Source organism: Malurus melanocephalus, unplaced genomic scaffold, assembly GCF_030028575.1.
Source record: "Malurus melanocephalus ecotype Western Australia unplaced genomic scaffold, MMel_1.1 scaffold_273, whole genome shotgun sequence".
NCBI classification, from domain to species: Eukaryota; Metazoa; Chordata; class Aves; order Passeriformes; family Maluridae; genus Malurus; species Malurus melanocephalus.
Genome location: NW_026623505.1, coordinates 261628 through 277708, shown reverse-complemented (window position 1 = coordinate 277708; position 16081 = coordinate 261628). Strand labels below are relative to the sequence as shown.

The window sequence follows — 16081 nt, the reverse complement described above, 5'->3', positions numbered from 1 at the left end:
GGTGAAATTTCTGATGTTTGTTCAGAACTTCTACACACATGGTGGGCCTGCAGACAGAAGAACATTTTGTTCCAAAAATCCATCACATGGGATAGTATAAAATAGTTTGGTAGGTTATAGTTTATAGTRTTTTAAGATGGAGAGTTGTATTGCCATGGCTCAGATCTCATCCATTCACTAATTTATTTTTTTCTTTTTGATTGGAAAGAAACATATTTTAATGAATGAAGGCAAACTCATAATAATGAGATTAATTTTGATGTTATGTTACCATATATCATCTTTTACCATTTTAAAGTTCATGAAGACTCTTAACATGTTTTTATTTCTATCGATGTTTTTTCAGCAATGGAAAAAAAAACCTGTGAATTTTTATTTAATTTGTGGGTTTTTTCTCTTTATTGAATTCAATTTCACTTCAGAAAAACAATGCTATCAACTACTCTGTAAGTAATTTCAGAAGACTAGACCTGCAGTTACCTGAAGTCTTTCCTCTAACATCAAAGGGAATTTAAGGTCTTTAGGTGTCAGAGTGCCACCACTGCCTGGGGTATATTTTCATGCACTTTGTTTCACTTGTGGTGTTTTCAATATTCTTTTTCATGCATTAGGTATTTCAGCTGTGTAACAGAATGGCCCAAGTCCTGTGGCAAATTTCTGATCATGAACAAGAATTCAAAAGCCTTAATGAGTGTGCTAATCCAATCCAGTGGGCAGAGTAAATTAATYCCAATAACTGTTGCAGAAGTTTACCAGCCTACAGGATTGACACAGGGTACACTGTGGAACACCAGGCAAAACTTTACATTATTTTTATATTTTTTACACAGATCAACTCTGATCCGATAACCAGGTTTACAATCCTTTAAGCAATAGAYAGGGAATGAAATAGGAGAGGATCAGAGAGCTCGTCCTACTGCACTGACACTGCTCTGGGGAGAAGGGAAGGAGCTGACAGCTGTTCTTGTTGTTTGTCCAGCAGTGAGAAAACAGATTCATATTTAATGGACCTGCATATTTTATCTATTAAAGGGAGCCAAATATTATATAATTATTTTCATTTATAAGAATCAAAAATGGGTCTGAACTGCTGAATTTAGTTCAGAATCAGTTTTTCATAAAAACGAAAGTATTTTASAAATGGGACCACAGAAACACTCCATCTTTAATTAGGATCTGATAGTGAAGCACTGATTTTACAAGGTATGAGTGTTCTTTTGTGGTATTACGAGATTCCTCTTGAATCACTGCACGCAATATTATGASTTCATCAGAATCAGATACTGCATGATTAATGCCATGAGGAATAAACCTCAAAACATGAAGATGAAAACTTCCATGCAGAACTTTCTCTATGACTGCATTCAGCATTGACTCTGTGAAGCAGGTGGATAAATAGTTATTGGAACTGCTGTTTGTAGTGCAGCATCTTTGCTTTTACTTTGTAAACCAGAAAATCTGTAATGGAGTTCTTCCAATTCCAGCAGCCTTGTTTGGTTAAATCTCTTACAACTTTTCAGTCAGCAGAAGGTGATGAGAGGAGAAGGCCTGATCGTCCTCTTGTCCACAACTGCTTGGAAAAAACAAAGGAGAAGTTGATCCATGCTCCCCTTATGCTGTTGAATTCTCTGTCACGGAGAGATTCCAGGGTGGACACAGGCACTGGKAGTCTCTGGTTTTGCTTGGTATTACTCAGGAGATACTAGAGAGCCTAGAGCAAAGTACAGAAGTGCAGCAGAAGCTGTTTTTCCATGACTGTGGTATCTGTTGGATCCATTGCAATCCCTTGGAGATTTGGTGACTCAAGAGGAGAATTCTGTTTATTCAATTAGAGTGAACTCCATGAGGCTGGCTGCAGAGCTTCCCCGGGGCTCTCCAGACCAAACTGTGGCCAAATCTTTCTTTAAATTTCATGTTATATGCCAAATATGGTAGGTTTGGATTTGTTCTGGTTTGTTTGTTTGTTTGTTTTTTAAATCATAGAATAGTTGGGTTGGAAGGGACCTTTAAAGGTCACCTTCTCCAAGCCCATGTCAAGGCTGCTCAGAACATCATCCATGCTGACCTTGAATGTTTCCAGAGATGGGCCATCCACCATCCCTCTGGATAGCCTCTTCCACTGTTTCATCACTCTCATTTAAAAAAAAAAAAAATCTTCCGTATATCTAGTCTGAATCATCATCATATGAAGATTGCAACTTCATATTCTCCATTTTCAAGGATTGTTGATCCTTTTTGGGGTAATGGAAAGGAAGAGAAGGAACTGGGCCTATATCTTGATTTGCTTCTTGAATATTGAAACCTGAGTMATAAAATCTTGTAGAAATTTAAACATAAAACTCAGGGAAGATTCAAACTCAATTACCAGCAGATACTTTGCCACAGACTTGTTAAATCATATTGGACTTGCTTTTCTTTGTGGTGAGCTCAGGTGAAAATGGCTGTATCATCATTCCATTCTTGAAGCTTCTCAAGCTGATGCTGACCACTGTGATGAGTCTGATATATTTTCTAGACATTTGCAGTTGGGTCACCTCCCAAGCTCTATATTTTCCATATGTTTTCCTGTGTTAAATTTCCTGCCAACCAGCTGTGTATGCTGCTGTTACATCTTTTGGATTCTATTGCTGTTTTTTCTACAGTTGCTYGTCTGACTCATTTGATTCAGACTACTGTGTACATTAATTGACTYCTCTGGAGGCGTAAGTAGGATGAAAATGCTTTCCAATATCAATTAAATCTGTATTTGTTATTCTGGGTAGATCAGAAAACCTCCGTTACAGGGGTAATTCAGTGGAAACCAGAGCTGTCACTTTAAAGACCATGGTAAATGAAAGGCTGACTCTTGTTCCTCTSCAAAGAAGTGCTTCCTGCATCTTCCATCTGTGAGTTTGACACGGGTGATTGCAGGGAAAAGCAGCTCTGTGCCCTCTTTCCCAACAGCAGGGGCTGAAGAGTGTCAGGCAGCAGAGATGATGCTCTGTGAGTGTTGGGAGCCCTTCCTGCACAAAGACTCCTATTAAAGGAAGAGCTGCAGGTCTGTCTCTGTAAGGAGCACCTGCTCACTCTGTTCTTCAACATCACTATCGTTTCCTTGCCAGGATTTTACTTAGAAACTTGCCTTTCCTTCAAATCAGATATCAAACCTCAGAGAGGCATTACCATATAGTGATTTGGTGCACCTTTCTTCCATTTCTAGTCTTTCTAATTCTTACCTGTGTTGCCATTCAGGTAGCATTTAAGTTATTTCTAAATGATTTAAAATTTTCTTTATGGTTAAATCATCTATGTTTCTAAGATTTAATTATTTCAAATTAACATTTCTTGTATAGAATTCGTTAGCTCTGTTCTTTCAAATAATTTGATTTGCCACTTCACAGAAGCAGCATTATGTTTTTTTATAATGTAAAATACATGTAAATGTATCACTAAATGTGGTTTTAGATTGGATGCAGTTGCAGTAATTGTTAAAGTCTACATGTTTCCAACCTCACTTAAAACACAGAGAGTGCTGCAAGTGCACAGGCAATGTACTGAAGTACATGATAAYACAAGTCACATAAATAAAGTACCTTTAATTTTGCAATCATACTCTGTTATTGTGAGCAGTAATACAGCAATTTCCCYCTGGGAAAGAAGGGAAAAATGTCAGTGTATTATGCAACAGTTCGTAAAACTGTTTATACAGATTTATTCAGTCATTTTCTTTAAATAAATGTGAAGTGACATTGCTAACCTCTGCAAGTTTAGATAAGGCTTCTTTTCTGAACACAAATGCTTCTTTAAAACATACTGAATGTATTTTTAAAACAATGAGTAATTCTTTACTCAGTGCTCGTTGTATTACGTAAAATATTCAGTCAGCACACCTGAAAGGGGCAGTGCATTGCTGCTCACAGTSCAAATCACAAACAAGGGACATTGTCAGACTAATGGCATTTTCCCCTCCAAAATTTGGGTACCAAGAACATGGAATGTCAAAATGATACATATTAATAGATTTGAATACAATAGAAATGTTCTCAAAAAATTAATGAAGGGCTTGGGGAGCTAAGAAGGTTTAAACAAATACAGGTATTTTTGCCACTCATTGCCCTCCCCTTCTGTTGTACCTGGATTAGCACAGGGTGAAGGAGGTGAGGTGGCAAGGCAATAACAAATAGAAGCTTAACCTGCCCTCAGGTGCACTTGGTAACTATTCCCCTTCAAGCTATCTCAGCTGCTGAGGTTTTCTCCTACAGGTTTTTGACCAAGGAAAGGACTCTGACCAAGTTTAGCTGGACAAGCTTAATTGTTTTGTTCAGATCTTTCCTAAGGGAATTCCACTGCAGTATCAGAGCTTTGAGATAAACAAGACCCATAAGCAGTTACCTGTTTCACAGGTGATTGCTCCTGATTCTTTCAGCAGCTCAGCTGTGTAGGCTGAGGATGGACAATTTCTGCCCACTGTGTAATCCAGCAGGGAAGGGGGGCTCCCACAGCATCCCCCTTCCATTTTCAGATTTGCTGTCTAAGATACGGGTGCTCTTGGAGCAGGGAGGCTGAGACCTTTCTATTGCACTGTGCCTGCAATGCCCTGAGTGACAGCAGCACCTTGGAAATGGCAGTGCCAGCTCAGCTGCTGCTTTCCTCCTGCCATTTCCCATGGCAGCTCCCAAACTTCTTTTTACCACTTTACTCGGGAATTATTGGAAGAGCCGGTGCATTCTTTTTTTTTCTCTCTGTCATGTCTACAGATGTCTGTAGTAAAGGAGGGGTGAATCAGATGAAGGAGTGTGTTAACCTGAGCCAGAGTGAAAGCTCTGGTGTGTACCTGTGGCTTTTTGCAGCCAGCTGGTGGTGGCTCTCAGGGCACTGCAGACAAGGTCACTGTCCCCAATTTTCGGGCTGTGGTGTGAAGATGCATTAGCAGGGCTGCAGGCCCAAGATAATAGACCGTGCTCCAAAGCAATGCTCCAAAACAATTAGGCTTGGCTAATGCTTTTATTTCCCCACTGATTTACAGCTGGCTTGCTGCTGGCCTTTTCAGTTCATAGCAATATTTGTTCATTTCTATCTGAAGAAATCATATAATGCATCTTCAAGGGGAAATAAACTATTGCAAAGGTACCTAAAAGCAGTCAGTACCTATTACATAGAATGKCCCCTTATACCCTGTGGACTACAGGTGCTTCTAGTATAAAATGTGACTAAGCATATATAACATGTTTACWACAAGATGTAAAAGCTTTTGGTAAAAAGAGGATTTTTAAACTGGTTATGTGCACAGACTCAGTTAATAAACTGAACAGGATATTAAAACACTAAGGCAACAGGAAGCTCTTAAAATTTCAGTCTAAAATCTCAAATCCTTACTGCTCTAYATTGCTGGAGCTAATGCTGCCACTGTCCAGATGTCAGTGAAAGAATTCATCCTCTTTCTTTCTTTCCAAGGAGASTTTTCCTTTTGTTTGCAGTACAGGTAAAGCTGCACAGGGACTGATTCTCAATCCAGGGCAGAGGGTACTCCTTACACAGCAGTTTATTGAAGGGCATGTAACAAAGTAGTCACGGATTATAAAATCTTAGCCTTTCTCCTGAATATACATTTGTTCATTCTCAGGGATCAACTTGCATATGAAGCAGTCAGCARTGCACAGGGTGCTCGGGCAGCCTCATCGTGTTTTATGAAACCAGAGTTTGGGTAGGAGTGAAATCTGAGGAAGTTGCAGTTTTAGCTCACAGCRCTTTGCAGAAGCAGTCAGAAGGTGATTTGTTTCCACGATCTGTGCTGGTATTCCACATGACATCTGAATAAAGGTCAAGTCAACTGCGTGAGGCTTTTTTTCTGCAGCCACGCTCCTTTGAATGCCATGTTTAATTAATGTAAGACCAGTGCCTGTACACTTGTTTAAAGCACATTATCCCCTCTGCTTTTGTACTGCGTCTACAGCCTGTGACCCTGAGCAGAACACACTTTTGGTTCAGARAAGAATCCCTGAGTGCAGTTTAGGTCATTATATCAAATTGTGAAGAAATAAGACACAAAAAATAAGAAATTATGCACTTTGAAGTAGAAGAAATGTATGTAGCTGCAGTTCAGAAGGTGTGTCTGGCTAGGGAAGTTGGTGAATTGATTTCCTGAAACACATCAGCCCCAGAGAGTTTGTCAAGGTTTAATTAATTCAGTAGTGATGAGTTGGCAAATTTCTATTAAAAAAAAAAAAAAATTGTAACTCCAAGTATAAGGTGCTGGAGAATGTAACTTAGTTGTGCCTATGAATTTTGAGATCCCTGGATTGTGTACAGAGAGACACCAGGAGCCAGTTTTGTGTAACTTAGGAAAACATTAGGAGGCGGGTAGGATTATGCCTACTGTTGTTGTACCAGAACATGGAATTCTAAGTCTTTTTTTTTTGTTCTTATGTCTCTATTCCTCTTTTTAGAAGCGTGAGAGACTTCAATTAAGTTTTCTTCCCCATGTAAAAAAATCTCCACAAACTTAGAGCATCTTACAGCTGCGTGCAGAATGCCCTGCACACCCATCCTTGCTCATGTTCTCAAAACAAGCTCCACTTTCTGGTAACGTGGTTGTCAGAAACTTAACACTTGTGGGTGGCCTGAAGGATAAAACAGTAAAGGTCACAGAGCCTAAATCAATGTGATTCTTTTCATATAATGAGGTTTTTTGGGCCACTTTCTGTCCATGTGTTTTGTAAGTATTCAAACTATAATGTTTACCTAACCAAGCTCAATTGAAATGTACAGACACAAAAAGCCACCACGTCATGAGAAAACTATAATGTCATTTTTTACTTTCTCTRGATTAATTGAATACACAAAACCAATGAAAGTAAAATGTGAATTTTGTAGTGATACATAATATTGACATATATTTTGCATACACAGAAATTTACTTAGAAACAAATTTGAAATGACTAACCGCATCTTGGCAAGAAAGTTTTTTCATTCTTGTCACTCATTTTGAAATGAGTGACAAAATGTTAGACTCTCCCCAAGAAAAGCAGRCTATCAGTGTACAAGTAAATAATGCAGGAACATTCTAATTTATTTAGCTTTGCCTTTTTTTTCATCATTTTAAAGCAGAAGACTTTTCATTTTAACATTGTCAGGAGCAGTCCTCTGAGCTTTGCAGTATCTATAGCGGTGGAACTTTCTCTGTTTCAGGGTTCTAAATCAGCACTGAACCATGATCATATGAAGTACTTTTCTGGAGCTCTTTTTAAGTTGGAAATTTGTTGTAAAATATTAGCAATTCATCCTTCTTTTCTTTGCAACAAAAACTTCTCAGTTTTTTTTCCCTAGAAAAATCTCAGGAATCTTCTTCTAGTTTTAWTGTTGTTGTTGTTGAATTAGTTACAGTTTCTCTCCAGTTTTATTCTTGGACCTCATGCTGTCTCTGAACATGTTTATCTCTGGGCTGGGCTCAAGAATTATGTCTTTCTCAAAACTACAAGCCTAAATCTGTTGACAAGTGAGTATATCATGGTCAGATGGATGAAACTGGTAGACTGCCGTTCAGTCCTCCCACTCTCATGACAAGGATGTGCTGYATAGTTCTTTGTACATTATATTTGACTTCAAAAGAGAATAATAACAACTTTAGTATATTTTACAGAAGCTGTTCTAGAGGAGCAACTTAACCTTATTTTTACTGTCTAGTTCATATATCAAACCCATAACTATGTCCAGATTTTACCCTAGAAATTTTGCCAGTTGTGGTGATAATTGTGTGTTCTATGAGTTTTTTATTTTTCATGAAGCTTTCTTACACAACTAGTTTTGCTCTGTTGCTGTAGTAGATTTTMGGTGCTAGATTTATCTGCTACATTATATTTTGTAAGACATCATAATGGGAGACTTATGATTGTAATGAAGAGTTGGTGAAAATGTTATTTGTTTTATCACAGATGCCAGAAAGCAGCTTTTCCGATGCAGTTTCTTGCTGATATATTCTTCTTTTATATTATCACTGAGAAAATAAATTGTATACTTGTAAATAGGATGATAGGTTAACAARGAAATAACAAATAACTTCATCAGAGCAGTCTTAATAAGAATCTGGACYGCCTAACACCTTGACTTTGTGAAACAGTAGGATTTAAACTGTTGTTAATTGCTACCCCAGAAGTCTTCTCTTCCACCTGCCTTGCTTCCTCCTAAATGTCTCAGTAGTGAAAAAAATGATATAAACTCCATGCTTATTGGAATCTGTGCAGTGGTTTGAACAAGTTCATATTTCATGGGTTTTATTTTATGCTTTAGCCTCTCCCATTTTGTCTGGGCACTCACTCTTCAGTGCCCTAAATACAGAATCCCATGTTTAAGTAATGAATACTGACAGGAAGTTATGTTTTCAAACATTTCTTCAGAATTCTACAATTTCAACTAAGTTATTGATGTGTTACTAGAGATAATGATCAAAGTCACATATATCAGAAGGTAAAACTGGATGTCTAGGGATTGATTTACAAGTATTTAGAGCAATGTTAAAGTTCCATGTTCAGATCTTGTRTTTTTTCTATTTCCTTTAAACTCTTGCAGGTTTTTTAGGGGGAAAGAGGGGGGCAGGGTTTGCTTAGACTTTTGGCTTTAAAAAGTTCAAGAACCTAAAGAAAATCATTGTAATTTGCAGAGCTTTTCTGAATTTTCTGACCTGAAACCAAACGAAGCAACTTGAAATTATAATACTAGCCAATTTAACTGTCCTCTAACGGCATTCTTTTCAGCAATCTCTACCTACAATCTTAGGTGTATAACACAATCCAATGGGATGTGACTGGTTTTCCAAGCAAACCTCAGTTTTCAAGAGGTGGGAAACTATGCTATAGATAGCACTAAGGTCTTTATTTAGAACAAATAAAATTTTATATTTAGGCATGTCATGTAAGTCTTCACTGAGGAAGGGATCTTTATTTCTGTCTTCAGTTCTTAAGAATGTCAGTTCACAGGACATATAAATGCAAAATCTCAGGTTTTAATCTTTGTAACAGACCGGTTACTTCCAGTTTAGGCTTCATGGTTTAGCTCACCAGATTTTGGTTTCGTCTAATGGCAACTTTACTTAACAAAAGGATTTTTCTTCTCAGTCTACAACTGTTTTGTTTCAAAAGGTTTTTCTATCAGAAATTTCATCACCACTCTCTATTTTGCACACAGCTTCTGAGCCGTTCTACCGTAAAATGAGCCGTCAGCTCCTGCTTGTAGCTGAAGGTTACAGGTGAAAATGAAGAGTGTATGAGAAAGAAGTGTCAATGTTTTATCTTTTCAATTCCTCAACATAAATTTCTCTCATATTATGAAGCTTTGTTTGGCAGTACATAATCACCAAAGAGCTGATTTACTGAAAGTTAATAGTCTGGTCATCCTCGGAGGATTGCTAACGTATGTGTGTGGGAGTTGTAATTTCCTAGCATTTTACAGTTGCTAATGTATTAGTGTAAGAGGAATTCCTCATGAAAGCCATCATTTTGGAGTTTCTAGGTATCAGGAAGAATAATATGCAATGGTAACATTTCTATGCTTTCCTCTGTATTCCCTTTGTTTGAGACCATCCAAAAAGTCATGGCCTCTTTCAAGGCTCCAGRGTCAACTTTTTCTCTGTTTGACCTGGACCTATAAATGAATATCATTTGCATCAAATATTTTGTCATCCCCATTTACAATTGATTTATGAATACCTCACTGTCTTGCATGGTTGCTGAGCTCTGGTCATTTCTCCTCCACTTCCAATTTCACCTTTTATTTCCATGGTACTTGCTGCTGCTTYTTCTTCATCTTCATCTTCCCTTCCTTTCTTGTCCCTGGGAATTTCTCCATTAAGTTTGAGCTCTCCTGTTCACCATAAAGAGTCTGGTTCTATGGTTGAACAATCCTCCAGCACCAAAAGATCTTTTTAACCTTCTTCCACCTCCTTTTGAAACCACTTTTACACTTACTTTCCCCCCAGAATAATTTTAATAATTGTTTTCATATCATCATATCTTCCTTGGTCAAATGACCAGTTGGAAAAAATACATTTACATCACAATGTTATGTTACCTTGAGGWGCAGAGCAAGGCAGTAAGAACACTTCTGAAGCCAGAATGTACCTATGCTAATTGTTGGCTCAGAGGTCCCTATATATTTTAATTTCTTGTCCTACTCTTACCCTACAGTGCTTTAATTTTAAATGAAAGATAATAGCTGCCTTATCTCTAAGGAAACTGGTCTTGATTTTATTAACTTACAGGACAGAAGAATAATTGGCACATATCATTGTCCAGAAATGTATTCAACAAAGGTATCTTTCATTGTTTTCTAATGTTTTTATCCTCAGAGACTTAAAATTCAGGTCTTGACCGTTTATGGTCATTAAAGATCCCATGGCACTTTTTTATAGCGTGGTCATCTCAACCCCGAGCACCTGGCCAAATATCAATTTATGTAACTGTTGTGCTTACCCAACATTCCCCACCACCACTCACCCACCCCATAGTTTCAATTGGCTACAACATTCTCCATTTCCTCTAAAATAAAGTGTGTTGTTCTGCACTGTCAGTCACCACATTTCGCCTCAGAGGTGATTGTGCTTCACTGGGAAGTGAAGTGGTTCTTCTTTCTAATGCTTGTAAAGCGCTTTGGGATCCTTCTGAATGGGTGGTGCTGTTTACAACAAACGTAGTTCGCTGTCATTCTATCTCAGGTGTCACTTTGGTACTAAAGCATGTTTTATTTAGAGTTGGGCGAACCTACTTGGTGGAAAAAACATTCCCAGATCTCTCTAATCTGGCAGAGAACCTTTTGTGAAAGGTTGAAGAGTTAGATTAATTTCCTTCTGGGTTTGTTTTGTTGTTTCTCTCTTTCTTTCCTTCAATTTCACATCATTCATTTGCACTTCTGGACTGGAACTTTGGGAGTTCCTTTGGATTGGAAATTGAAAATATAATGAGAAAAGTACAGTTGTGCTTATGGTCAATTCTTTGTTCCAGATGCAGGAGGGTCAGATTGGTGCTCAATAAACACCTGAACTTTGTGGTGTTTACCTGGGTGTTGTAACACTTGAAGGTTCGCCCATCACTAATATTTACTGTATTTTGCATTATTTCTTATGCAAAAGTCTTGGAATATTGAAAAAYGCTGTGCTTCAACTCTGATATGAGTGTGATATGTACACAAGAAGACATTTTGCCCTASAAGATAGTTTAGAGCATTGCTTAATGTTTTTTTCTGCCCAGCATCACTAATCTTACTAACTGCTTCCAAGATTGCCAGATATCTGCAGCATTTTGCTGCATTCAGAAAAAAAAATTAACTGAAGGAGTGATATCATGTCACTGAAACATGTCTGTACCTAACTCTAGCAGACTAAAAGAGCTTTTCTTGCATGTGCATTGCATAGAATGTATGCAAAATATGTAAAGAGCACTCAAATTTCTGATATCATTGCAGATCAAAAGGATAAAATGCTTAAAGTAGATTCATCCTAAGAAGATTTAAGATGTGAAAAAATTTGTTGGCAATAAAACCTTTCTAAAAATAGTATCCTAGAATTCACAACACTGAGGTGGAAGTAACCCAGGCTCTGGGCTGAGGAGTAAACCCATCACAGTAGTGGATGTTATATCAAACTTTCCCTGATGTCACTGGAACTAAAACTTCTATTCAAGAGGTTACATGAGAATATAAAAAATGTAGCTTCCATATGACTTTGCACCCCTCATTTAGGATACTTACCTCTTTTGGTTTTAGACATTTTGGGATCAAATAATACCAAGTGCCTGTAATTCATTGTTTTATYTTTAAGACCTTGATAATCTTATGATTGTTCTGAGATCTAATACCAGAAGTGAGTCCCCTTTTGTTTTACCCCAAAAATCACTTAAGAATTTTCTAATGCAGTCATTAGAAAGAAAATGTTTAAATTCTGTGTTGAGGAGTGTCATAGATCTATTTGAAAGCTTTGCAGATGTTTGCTTTTGCTGGTATTTCAATAGMAGAACAATACTTTTACCTCAGATCTGTCAGATTCAGATGAGAACTGATTTCATGGCCTTCCTGGATAGAAGCAGTGTTCCTTCASTCTGCTCAATATCATGAGCTGAAGTTCTTAAAGGCATTTTCCTTGAGTTCCAGCTCAGCTTTCCCATTTTTCCAGCCCTTCTGAAGTAAAGATTGATTTCTCTAACACACTAGGAATTTCAAAAATTTTGTGGGGCTTTGGTGAAAAGCAAACAAAAATGGAAAATTTTGTCTGTTCCACACAGATGTCATGGCATTTAATTTAAAACTAAAATATAATGAAACTAGAGGGGTGCAAACTCACATAGATTGGGGGAAGAAAAARTGAGAGAGAGGGAAATCTGGCATCTCAGCAATGCCAGTTTTTTGTGCATCACTTGACCAGATGTAATCACTCAAATGACAGTGTTTCAGTAGGTCCAAAGTAGCTTTGTGAGCATCTGAACACAGTTCATGACACTGTGCAGAGGGAGCTACTAAAAAGCAACTGTTTCAAACCCATTTCTCTTACCTTGCCCTGGTAAATATTACATAGAGGGTTTAATAATGGCAAACCAGTGTACCCTGGGCAGTGCAGGGAGGTACCTGCTGCTGACAGCTGGTTTCTAAATATTGCAGAATACTCTAATACCATGTAATTGCTTAGAAATCCACAAAAGTCACAGTTTGTGCACTTTGAGTAATAATCATGGAATATATTCTGTATGTGATAAATGAATAATGTGGCTGAGTTATTCTGAAAGGAGCTCTGGGACAGTTTTGTCTCTTATTTGGCCCGGAGAATATCTGCACTGCCATCACTAATTCAGTGTAATTAATTMGCTCCTCATTAGCTATTATTATTTTTAAAGTACTTTTAGTTAATTATAATCTGTTATCACACAATTCAAAATATATATTTAGAGGGAAGTCTGAGGAGAATTAGAACTTCCTAAATAACTCATATTTGTTTTCTATAAATGGATTATTTTTRAAATCTCCTACCAYGCTTCAGATCTACTCCAGATTGCCTAAGAGTAGAATTTAGTTCCTTATCTTTGAAATMCTCTTGATTGTCTAAGGGGTTTCTTTACAATATTGCTTTAATATTTTTTTTTTTCGCTGAACTGCCTATAAGAATGCAGAGTAGCTAAATCTACCCATTGAAACAACTGTTCAATGTACATTTGATGTGATTACATTCTGCATATCTTTTTCCTTGCTTGAAATTGCAGATCTCTGCTATTGCAGCAGCGAGGTCTCCACAGCATGCGCTGTATTTATGAAATTCATTAGCACTGGGGAATGGAGCTTCCACGTAGCTGTAGTTAGACCATGCCAGTGCCTTTCCCCTGGTAACCAGCACTCCTGTTTGGAATATRGGGACCTGAAATGTGCATTCTCTTGTGCAGTGCTCTGTGCCTCGTTCATAGAGGCACAGAGACCTTGTGAGTATGGGATGTTTATGTCAGAACAAAAGCTTTCGTTTGAAAGAAGAAAAACCAAAACAAAGATGACCCTTTTCCATTTGAAAATTTCCCTTTTCCATTTCCTTCCAAAACCCCTGTAGAGTTCACTGTTTGCCCCAGATATCCTATCCCATGGCAGAACCCCAYTTTGAGGAGCTGAGCGTGTGCTCTGTTCCCAGGCATTGCTCGTGCTCGTTGAACACCGGGTGTAGGGAAATACCATTACAGTGTTCTGGCCCTATTACTCCTTGAGCTCACAGATAAATGACAATAAAAATAATCACAGCTATGCTGAAAGCCTGYGAGGCTGTCATCCAATAAATTAGTGATGTTAGATCCAACCCTTACCAGCATGGCTTCACGTTGCAACCGGCCGGCCTTCCTTTGCCTCCTGCTAAATCCGCTTTCTGGTTTTTATTCCAGATGGATCCGCACGAAAACATTTTGTTGAGCACACTTGAAATCAAAAACGAGATGGCCGCCTCCGAGGCTGTGATGGGGCTTGGGGACCCTAGGAGCACGATGCTGGCCTATGACACTTCGAGCATCCAGTACCGGAAAGCCGGTTTGCCCAGACACAGCTTCGGCCGCAACGCCCTGGAGCGACACGTGGCACAGAAGAAGAGCAGGCTACGGAGACGCGCGTCCCAGCTGAAAATCACCATCCCTGACTTGACTGATGTCAATGCCATAGATCGATGGTCTCGCATTTTCTTCCCTGTTGTTTTTTCCTTCTTCAATATTGTCTATTGGCTTTACTATGTGAACTAAGAAACAAAGCCACGCGGGAAGCAAGAACTGGATTTCTCTTCAAATCGGTTGTACAGCCAAAAGTGGGACTTAGAAAAATTCTATTCAGGACAAAAAGTTATTTTAAAACACCTTAGTTGCTGGCCCACTCTATGGTCTGTTTTTATAATGTTTTGGTTGTATCTGCTAAACCGTACTTGTGTTAAGTTGCAGTATGGACATATCCCCTTATCAAAATATAAGTGCATTTTTGAGTGTAAAGGCAAATTGGGTTTTGAAAATCACTTTTGTCTCATTGTCCCTCACTCWTTTTTTTTCCTTGTCTTTTTTTTTGTTTGTTTGGTTGGTTTTTTTTAATGACCATTTGAGTTTAGTGGTACAAATTATAGAGCAGCATTTGAGAAACAAGTTTGAATTTCAACAGCAGTACATGCCATTCCTAGGGAAACTGCATATCCAAGGCATGCATCTACACTTGAGAAAGTGTACTGACTTGTTACCGTGCTTATGAAACACATASACTTTACTTTTTAAATGTGTAAACTTGAAAACAAGTAGTGCCTATCATCTTTCCAAGATGATGATGGTCAGAGGTTTCCCAACCATATTCAGGTATTTCCTTTTATTTATTGAAAGAACTAAACCTTTGACTGATAATACTAGGGTTGGGTGTTTGCACAGAAGCTGAAGCAAGAAGCACTAGTTTAGTTTGTATTTTAAAGAGAGAGCATATGCTGACAGTCACACTGACTGTGTTTGGGATCAACAGAGGAATGTAGGGATGGGTGAAAACGCATCAGCACTGAATGGGTAGATGCTGTTGGGTTGTATTGGGAAAGGGAATCATCTGTCCAAAGTGCCAAAATCGGTTGCCCAAATAGTAATTCTGTGGATGGCTGAAGGGAAGCAGTGGTGCCCTGCCTTTCTCAAGGGCAGGGAGAGCTGGAGAGCGATTACCAAGTACAGGGGCAAGAAGAGGGGAGCTGCATGTGTGTAAAGTGTGTGTGAGTGTGTGTGTATGTATATATATACATATCTATATATATGCACACTGCAGATGAATGTTGTACATACCTTAGTCTGAAATAGCTGTGTGGAGCTGTGTGGTTTCTTCCACATTTGCATCTTCCCAGCATTACGCTTCCCGCTGTTGGTGAAAGGTTCTGTACCTCTTTCAGCAGMCGAGATCTGAGCTTATGGATTTCTGTACAAGAGGTACTGACAGGGTTTTTTCTCAGTCTGGATTTAGGCAATACCATTTCACTTTTTGTTTTCCTTTAATGCACTGTTCTAAAGGAAAGAAATTGGTAGCAGTCACTTCAAGAGTTTAATTACACTCTTCAATGTTTCCTGCTTTTTAGGGTGATTTCCATTGCAAAACTAGCAAATTTCAGTTTTTCTTTGGGGAACTTCTTGAAATAAAAGGTTGAGTTTTTTTCATTCCATTGAGCTTTATTTTTGCCGACAAAAAACAGTTTAGACAAAAAAAATGTCATTCCACTGTGGAATGTTTTTTGTAATGAAAAAAGCAATCACAGGAACTATAAAAAGTAAAAATTCTTGATGGTTTTTACTAGATCAGACCCCCAATATTGTTTGACACATTTCAAGAAGCAGAAGCTGCATTTGTTTCATCCATACTACCTCTCATCCTTGTACAAATTTTAGAAAGAAACTAGAGAATATAAGGGKTTTTCAGGGTACTAAGAAAAGTTCTTTAGAATATTTTTCATAAAGTATTTTTAAAATTTTTTTTGTTCTTACTTTAAAAGAGTAATTTTCTTACAAGTTTCTGTGGTTTTATTCCCCCAGCCCCCCCCTCCCCATTTGACACTGAGTGACAGCGATAGGAGGAGAATAGTTCTGGGAAATAATAGGCAAAT

At 38.1% G+C, this 16081-nt stretch overlaps 1 protein-coding gene across 1 annotated transcript in view; it reads left to right on the top strand.

Annotated features, from left to right (window-relative positions):
- Positions 1-14525, top strand: part of GABRB2 (gamma-aminobutyric acid type A receptor subunit beta2) — a 132118-nt gene extending 117593 nt beyond the window's left edge. The window contains exon 9 of the mRNA XM_057376204.1: positions 13872-14525. Coding sequence (XP_057232187.1) covers positions 13872-14219 — 348 coding nt within the window. The 3' untranslated portion in view covers positions 14220-14525. The remainder of the gene's footprint in view (positions 1-13871) is intronic.
- The last annotated feature ends 1556 nt before the right edge of the window (positions 14526-16081 follow it).